Genomic DNA, 8,792 nt, shown 5'->3' with positions numbered 1-8,792 from the left:
TAGGTTTTTTGCGAACGCTTTAATCCTTAAATTGACGCAAAGTCAGGAGACATTTGGCAATAAAATATTCCACGGTGAAATTGGCAGGATCAGATTCAACTATAAGCAATGACGTTGACGCTCCGCCAGCTTCTTCGCCGTCACAGGACGGGAGTAGATTCGAAGTAAATCCGAAGTCCTATAAATACTAAACTTTACCGCAAGGATTTATCTTTACTAATAATAAAGCTGAAAGTCTCTCTGTCCGGAGGATGTCTGGATGTCTGTAGGATATCTGTAGGATGTCTGTAGGATGTCTGTGACGCGCATAGCGCCTAGACCGATCGGCCGATTTTCATGAAATTTGGCACAAAGTTAGTATGTAGCGTGGGGGTGTGCACCTCGAAGCGATTTTTCGAAAATTCGATTTTGTTCTTTTTCTATTCCAATTTTAAGAAAAAAATATCATAAGATGGACGAATAAATTACGAAATTATCATAACGTGGAACCGTAACATGGGCACAAGCCAATTGGCGAGAAAATTCACTACGCATCATTTGTAAATATGCAGGCGAACCAAAAGACCTTTTAATTTGCTATTACGGGCGAAGCCGTGCGGGTACCACTAGTAGGAAATATAGGACGATTTTGATCCTGCGTTGTGGGACAAGAGTTCACTAGAGAAGTAGAAACTTTACCATGAGTTACAACTCCAACTTCCACACTATTCCGCATTTAAGATTCTAGATATGACGTCGAACTTAATGATCTCACCTTATCGATCAAAATTAGTTTAGGTTTAGAGTGTGTCGTGTGCAAAATCCGATATCAAAGCTGAATCATATGATTCCACCTTTCGACCTCAGTGTAATCACGCGCATGTGAATCATCACTCGCGAACATTCGAATCATGATATCATCTGATAAGCGACATCCATTCCACTGGACATGTGTGGTTAATGATTAACTATCATGTGATTATTAATCAGCTCGATTGCAGCGCCACGACCGCAAGTGAGGTTGTTATCTAGATAAAACTTTCATTCTCGCTCAGATTTTTGTAGTGTTCAGTTGCTCTCTCTCATCAAGCATGAATTACTCACTAAATGCGAACGAGTTGAATGTTCACATAATCGAAAAATTCTACAGTGCGAGCGAGGCTGATGACATTTTACGGGAACTGCTTGAAATCCCGTTCGAGGACATTAATGTTATTGTTTATGGACGATCATATACTCCAAAACGTAAGTCATATGCGTTTGGAGATGATGGTGTGAATTATAGATATTCAGGGACATCAAACCTAGCCCATCCTTGGACGCCGATGATGCTACAAATGAAACAGGACGTGGAAGCTGCAACTGGAAAGTGTTTCAACTATGCATTAGTGAACTTCTACAAAGACGGATCGTGTGCGATCGGAATGCATAAAGACTCTGAATCATCTATCGACAAAAGTGTCGGAGTGACAACGATTGCTTTCGGAGCCTCAAGAAGAGTGACTTTTACACGCAGCGGATATCCTAGCCAGTGGATTAACAGTGGACATGGTGACTTGTACCAGATGATGCTGCCGACGAATGATCTCTACTACCATGGAATCCGACCTGATAGAACCATTAAAGAATCGCGGGTGAGTGTCTCCTTCCGCTACAGTGCACCCGAAGAACAGCTGGACCCCCTGCAGTCTACACCTGACGTATCCCCACAGCCTGAGATGAGCGCCCTTTCCGACCCGCTCCCTCAACACGATTCACTTCAACAATAGCGCCCCGTCAACGACGAGAAACGCGAAGAAGTGGATGTGTCAACACCCAACGGATCTGAAGAGCCCCCGCGAAAGCGTGCAAGATCGCGTGAACCCTCCATGGAATTTTTTGAACAAGAGCTTCCACCTCTTTGTCTCAAGCCGCGCATTCTCAAGCTGCACATTGAATTGAAAGAGACTTTGTCAAGCGACTGCGCTCGTAACGTGTCAGCTGACCCCTCCTCAATTGTTTCCCTCCATAGTGTTGACGACGAAGATTCCGTACTCCCTAGTGAGGACTGGTTCGAGAAATTGTTTCAGAACACCCACTGTGAAGAGAAAAACGTTCGGACTCTTCCTACAGATCTTAACATCAATGTGTGCTTATCTGAAAGTGGGAAAATTATAATTCAGTTAAAAAGCGTTGTACCGAATGCAGAGGTAAATTTTTATCCATTAAGTTGGCTACATTTTTTAACAAAAATGTGAGACTTTAATTCTCACTATGCGAGCAGCAACTTTGTGGTTGGAACGGATGCCGTAGTTATTACTAGAGAAAAGCTGTGTGAAGTATACCAACTGGAGAACGACGATAACAAATTGGTACTAAAAAAGAATCCGATTTTACTCCGTGACGATGTTAGAAAAATTTTGAAAGAAGATGACACTATTCTAGGAGAGGTCCTCCGTGTAATTTTCATCATATTTCGCGAAATGGTTCGTGTTGAACGAAAAAAGATTCAAGCTCCAATGATTGATGAAGTTGAAGCATCTGAACTTGTGCACGATTGCTTCATTGAAGAAATGCGTAGAACAGTATTAAAAAACTTTGAGTGTGGTGGATGTAAGGTAGATCATCCCTCGGAAAGAAGACATGAATGCATGTCGTTAACAGTAAAAGAGAAATATACCCTATTATGCGAAAACGAATTTATTTTCATCAGTATGAACTTTTTTGAACTGTGTATTAAAATTTCAAAGACTGTTCATTTGAACGATTCGCAAATTGATGGACTCACCATAGAATATTTGAAATCCAGAATGTTCGATTTGTGAGTACTTTTTTGTATATATTTTTTTATTTTTAGTAATTGTATGTGTCTATTTAAATAAATGTATTTTTAGTTTAATTTCCATGTTTTCATTTTGCATGTATTAAATGACACTACGCATGATTCAACAAGTTAGATCAATTAGCTTTAATATTCAATATGATTTATACATTTTCATGAGTTAGATTTTAACGACATTATTAATCGTTTACATTTTCATTTTAGTATTTTCATGCATTTATTACGCTTTCATTTATTCGTCACACTATCAATGTTTTGCATCGAGAGTTTAATTAAATTCATCAATTTAGTAATTAATTTTAGTTATTCATTACAATTAATTCTTTTTTTTTTCATTATCATTTTACATAATCATTGGTGATTTACTATTTTCACAGATGTTAGATGTGTAAACTTATTCACTTCTTATCATACTTATTTTTCTTAACTCGAATAACTTCACTCAATTCACACTATAATTATTTTTATATGCATTAACTACAAATATCGTTTAGAATGAACTTTAACATTTCTAATTTATTGGAACGACTGCAAAGTAAAATTTTTTTTTGGAAATAATTGTGTTAAAATATTTATTTTTGGAATGCAGTATATAATATGTCGGATTTCTTTTTAAAAAATATATATATCACGAGACGTAGAAATTTTAGTTAGAAAAATACAGAAGTTTCAAAGAGAATTCATTGAAGCGTGAACTCCTTTACTGATAGTGAAAGGGGTTGAGATTTTTCGACGAGGGGGGTGGGGAGATGAGCGAAGTTTGTTGTTGTATGACTGGGAGAGAGTGATTCACTAATTGTCACTCTTTTCTTATCTATGAGATACGAAACCAGTTCGCAATGTAGGATTTATCCCTATGCTTTGGGAAAGAAGATTTTATGTTTGAGTGTGCAAGGTGTTGTAGTGAGAGAGGGAAAAATTTTGCATCTACCATGGAGAGTGTATATCAACTTTTTATTGATGTTTGCGTTGAAGCAGCAAATATTACTGATCGTTCCTGCTTCGATAGAATTACTAACGTATTAAGTAAGATGGATTACATTATTTGGAAAATTGGAACAGTTCAAGATGAATCCAATGCTGGAAACTATTGTGAGAACCACATGAGATATGTATGCAGTGATGAGAATGACTGCTGCAGTGTAAGCCTGGAGCATGATGGTCAGACATACACTAAGTTAGAATGTGGGCATATCATCCACGATTCGTGTTTATTACTTTGGGGTGTGACGAATCCCACATGCCCGATGTGCAGACATGAATTTAGTGGGGACTATCACCAATATATTGCATACATGAAAAAAATGTGCAAGTGTTATTTGATTACATTCAGCACACGGCGAATGATTCGTATGATTAAGTGATTTGAACTTGGAGAGTGTGAATATGAGCATGCGCACTTTGTGTATCATACGGCATATTTACATTTCATAGATAGAATCATATTACGATAATTACAATTATCGTTTATTTTAAAAATGTTGTTATTATAAGATATTATATATTATTTTTTCCACGTTGTATGATTTTTTTCCCATATTGTAAATAGTTTTTTTAATGAATTATTATTAAACATCATTTTTCCCATATTGCATTATTATTTTTTTCCATATTGTAAATAGTTTTTAATGAATATTAGTTAATATATTGTATAAACAGCAAATTTTTTTAATATTTTTAATTAAAATTAATTTGAGAACTTGAGAAGGTTAATTTTATTTTTAATTATCAAATTTAATATTTATGATGGAAATGTGAACACAATTATAATCAACTAGTGGCACCCGCACGGCTTCGCCCGTAATAGAAAAATTAAAGGTCTTTTGGTTCGCTTGTATATTTACAAATGATGTATGGTGAATTTTCTCGCCAATTGGCTTGTACCGACGTTACAGTTCCACGTTATGATAATTTCGTATCTCGCCAATTGGCTTGTGCCCATGTTACGATTCCACGTTATGATAATTTCGTAATTTGATAGTTTTTTTTCTTAAAATTTGAATAAAAAAAGAACCACATCGAATTTTCGAAAAATCGCTTCGAGGTGCACACCCCCATGCTACATACTAACTTTGTGCCAAATTTCATGAAAATCGGCCGAACGGTTTAAGCGCTATGCGCGTCACAGACATCCTACGGACATCCTACGGACATCCTACAGACATCCTACAGACATCCTCCGGACAGAGAGACTTACTGCTTTATTATTAGTAAAGAAAACATGAACGCGAGAGTGTTTTATTTATCGTAGAAGGAAAAAAAAAAAAGTTTGATATATCAATTATTTATTTTTGATGAATATAATGTAAGGGTTTTTCAGTTAAATTGCATAAAGCGATCTTTTATTGCAGTAGGAAAAAAAAAAGAATAATGATCAAAACATGAAAACATGATTGATTTCATTATTTCAGAACAATTTTGTAGAATGAATGAATTTTCTTTATTTCAGATGGAATCCCAAAATAATGATCGAAACATGAACACGCGATTGTTTTCTTTATTTCAGAACAATTTTGTAGAATGAACGAATTTTCTTTATTTCAGATGGAATCACAAAATAATGATCGAAACATGAACACGCGATTGTTTTCTTTATTTCAGAACAATTTTGTAGAATGAACGAATTTTTGCCCTTCGCTTTGAATAGGATGGGGGAAACGTTTAACAAAGCGAGTGACTTTTTCTAGGTATGACAAGTCCTGTTGAAGAAAATCCTACCCCTCTGCAATTGTTCAACTCTTTTCTTACTGTCAGAAAAGAAAAGTAGCGTTTTTGAAAAATGATATTTTTTATAAGTTTTAGGGGGAAAAAAATCTTTGATTTTATTTTTATTAGTAGAAATAAAAATCTTAAAAACATTTTACATGATTAGAAATAATCAATTTCAGTTTTGAATTGTGATGAGTGAATTCAATGAATCATAATTTGACAGCAAAGCTAATTTAATCACGACTGATTATGCATGGAAGGAAAACACAAATGATAATTGGCAAAGTTTTATAGATGTGTGTGTGTGTGTGTGTGTGTGTGTGTGTGCGTGTGTGTCCGCGGATGGTGGAAAGCGAGGACCTGAACATGTTTACACACCTTCAAAGCGAGGACGCACCGCAAACCGAGGACGTCCTCGGTTTGAACTAACGGTGTTTTCGCTATCAGGGGATCAGTCTTATGGTAAAAAATTGTTTTTTATTAAAATTTAAAAATGTCCTCGTTTTCCGGTGCTTACGAACACGTGTGTGAAGTGTCAAAAGGGCCGTGTGTGAACTCACGTCTTCGTTTTCATGTTATTAATCAACATAAGTCTCTGGATCTCTGTTACGCGCATAGCGCCTAGAAGGTTCGGCCGATTTTCGTTAAGGCCGAACTTAAGGAAATTTGGCACAAACCTTATTCGTAGCATAGTGCTGAGCACCTCGAAGCGGTTGTAAGAAAATTCGATTTTGTTTCTTTTTATTCGAATTTTAAGAACATTTTACCGAGCAAATTACCATAACGTGGACGAGCAAACTGCCATATGTGACTATGTGCGCTAGTCTACTACAATTTTTAAAACATTCTTATGTTCAAAATTATTTTGTACAGCTAAAATTATTGAAATTTTAATCAAACTATCAATCCTCTTTTTCAGTTAAGACCAAGCCGGTACAAAATATACCAGAAAAAGAAGGTAGATCAAAAAGAGAACGTCACTCAGCACAAATTGCAGTTAAAAAAATAGTGGAGAAGGTAAAAAAAAATCACGAAATGATGGTAGAAAAGACTAACTGCAAGAAGACGGAAGAAGAGCGCAGTGAAGAGAAAAAATGTGCAGTAGATCATGAAAACGACAAAATAGAAACACAAGCTGAAAAGTATAATTTGAGACATAACGAAGCTAAGAAGAGCGTGGATGAAGAGGGGGAAAAAATAAGTACTGCAACATCAAAAACTAACAAAAAAAGAGAAACTGGAAAGGACTCGGACATGGAAGGGAAGGGAAAAAAAACAAATGAATCTGGTTCAGAAAGCTCCGATTTTGAGCCGTATTCTGACTATGAAAACTTCAGCGAAATTGAAGAAAACGCGGTTCCCCAATCAGATTTTCAAGACAAAATTGTAGTGGTAGGAACTAACAACGAAACGAAACGAAAATGGGACAAAAAACATGTTTGCCTGTTTTGTGGAAACAAATATTCCAAACTTCCTAGACATTTTGAAACTGCACACCAGGAAGAGGAAGAAGTAAAAAAAATTTCACTTCTTCACTCGGAGAAAAAACTCATTGAAAAAAAAAACCTTCTAACAAAACTTAGAAATATAGGGAACTTTAAAAATAATTGTGATGTAGTGAAAAAAGGGGAAGGACAGTTTTTGGTCGTTTACCGACCGCAGGACAATAATTCCTCTTATGAGAACTATGTTCCATGTAGCTCCTGCTATGGATATTATTCTAAAAGAGAGCTGTGGAAGCATAAGTGCCCTCATTCAAGTGACGCAAAACAGAAGTACTCAAGAGTAGTTCAGAGGGGGAAGGCACTATTGCCCACCCCTGAACACATAGACGCAAATATTAATGATATATTAACATCAATGAAACTTGATAAAACCACCAACGTTGCAAAAAGCGACGTTATGATATGCAAGTTCATTAAAAAAATGTACCAAAAAAAGGTGGCAATCGAGATCACAGAAGACAAGAAATACGAAACAACGCAAGAGAAGTCGCTAGACTTGTACTATCATATCGAGAAGTTGCCGGAGAGAAAAATATTTTTATCGAAGATATTCTCCATCCCAAAAACTACGACCAGCTATTAAAAGCCCTGAAAATTCTCTCAAAGTTTAATGAAGAAAGGAACGAGTACGGCACTCCAGAATTAGCTAGGAAATTAGGGTTACTCCTTAAATCAATAGCCAATATAATACTAACAGAAGCCCTAAGAAATAATAATCAAAGTAAAGTAGATGAAATAGAAAGATTTTTGAAACTACACAACTTAAGTTTTTTTTTTTCGGAAATAGGAGCACAAGTTAAGCGCGATCAACTATCTATGAGAAAAAATAAGCCAAAACTTCTTCCCATAAGTGATGATATAATTTTATTAAATAATTATTTAAAGCATAATTCCGAAAAAAATTTTGAAATTCTCCAAGACCTTAAAACTACTCCAGAGCAACTAGCTGTTGCTTGGAAAGCAATGGCAAAGATAATTTTAACCCAAGTAATAATTTTTAACAGAAGAAGAGCTGGGGAAGTTTCAAGAATTAAATTAACAGATTTCAAGTGCACATTAAAAGCAGGAGAGGACTCCGACATAATAAAGGAGCTTCCCGAAAAGGAACAAGCTTTATGCAAGCTTTTTACCAGAATGGAAATTTTGGGAAAGGGAGATCGAATTGTTCCCGTACTTTTATTGCCCTCTGTTTTTAAAAATATTGAGTTACTGATCAAGTTAAGGAAAGAAGTGGGAGTGGCGGACGAAAATGAGTACCTCTTCGCTGTTTCCGATCGAGGATCACTTCTGTATTACCGAGGTAGTGATTGCCTCGCAAAGTTTTCAGAGGATTGTGGAGCTAAATTCCCTAAGCTAATAAGATCCACAAAACTTAGAAAACATGTGGCATCACTATCTCAAATATTAAACCTTAAGAGCCATGAGTTAGATTGCCTAGCAAAATTCATGGGGCATAACATAAATATTCACCGAGAATATTACAGACTACCAGATGAAGTGATGGAGACAGCAAAATTATCAAAGATATTTCTGTCTTTGGAACAAGGAAAACTCCCCTCACAGATGGGAAAGACGCTGGAGGAGATAGATTAAAAAAAAAAAATTACCTTCTTCAATTTCTAAGTGTTTTAACAACGTGCATGAAACTTTAAACTTTTTGTTTGAATGACACATGTTTACTACTATGTTTGTAATTCTTATTTTTTAAATACTATTATACTATTCATGCACAATTATATATATGTACAGTAGCATCGCTACGGGGGGCGGTCCATCCC

The 8,792-nt window shown here is 35.8% G+C and overlaps 1 protein-coding gene across 1 annotated transcript; it reads left to right on the top strand.

Annotated features, from left to right (window-relative positions):
* The first annotated feature begins 1,070 nt into the window (after positions 1-1,070).
* Positions 1,071-1,748, top strand: LOC129230186 (DNA oxidative demethylase ALKBH2-like). Its single transcript, XM_054864588.1, has one exon. It carries the CDS (start codon positions 1,071-1,073, stop codon positions 1,746-1,748), a length of 678 nt encoding a protein of 225 aa, XP_054720563.1.
* The last annotated feature ends 7,044 nt before the right edge of the window (positions 1,749-8,792 follow it).

Source organism: Uloborus diversus, chromosome 9, assembly GCF_026930045.1.
Source record: "Uloborus diversus isolate 005 chromosome 9, Udiv.v.3.1, whole genome shotgun sequence".
Taxonomy (NCBI): Eukaryota; Metazoa; Arthropoda; class Arachnida; order Araneae; family Uloboridae; genus Uloborus; species Uloborus diversus.
The sequence above is the reverse complement of the archived record's forward strand: the minus strand, read 5'-3'. Positions and strand labels throughout refer to the sequence as shown.

What these genes read in the sequence shown, in the direction of transcription:
- LOC129230186 (XM_054864588.1), top strand. Translation starts at nt 1,071, where the DNA reads ATGAATTACTCACTAAATGCGAACGAGTTGAATGTTCACATAATCGAA.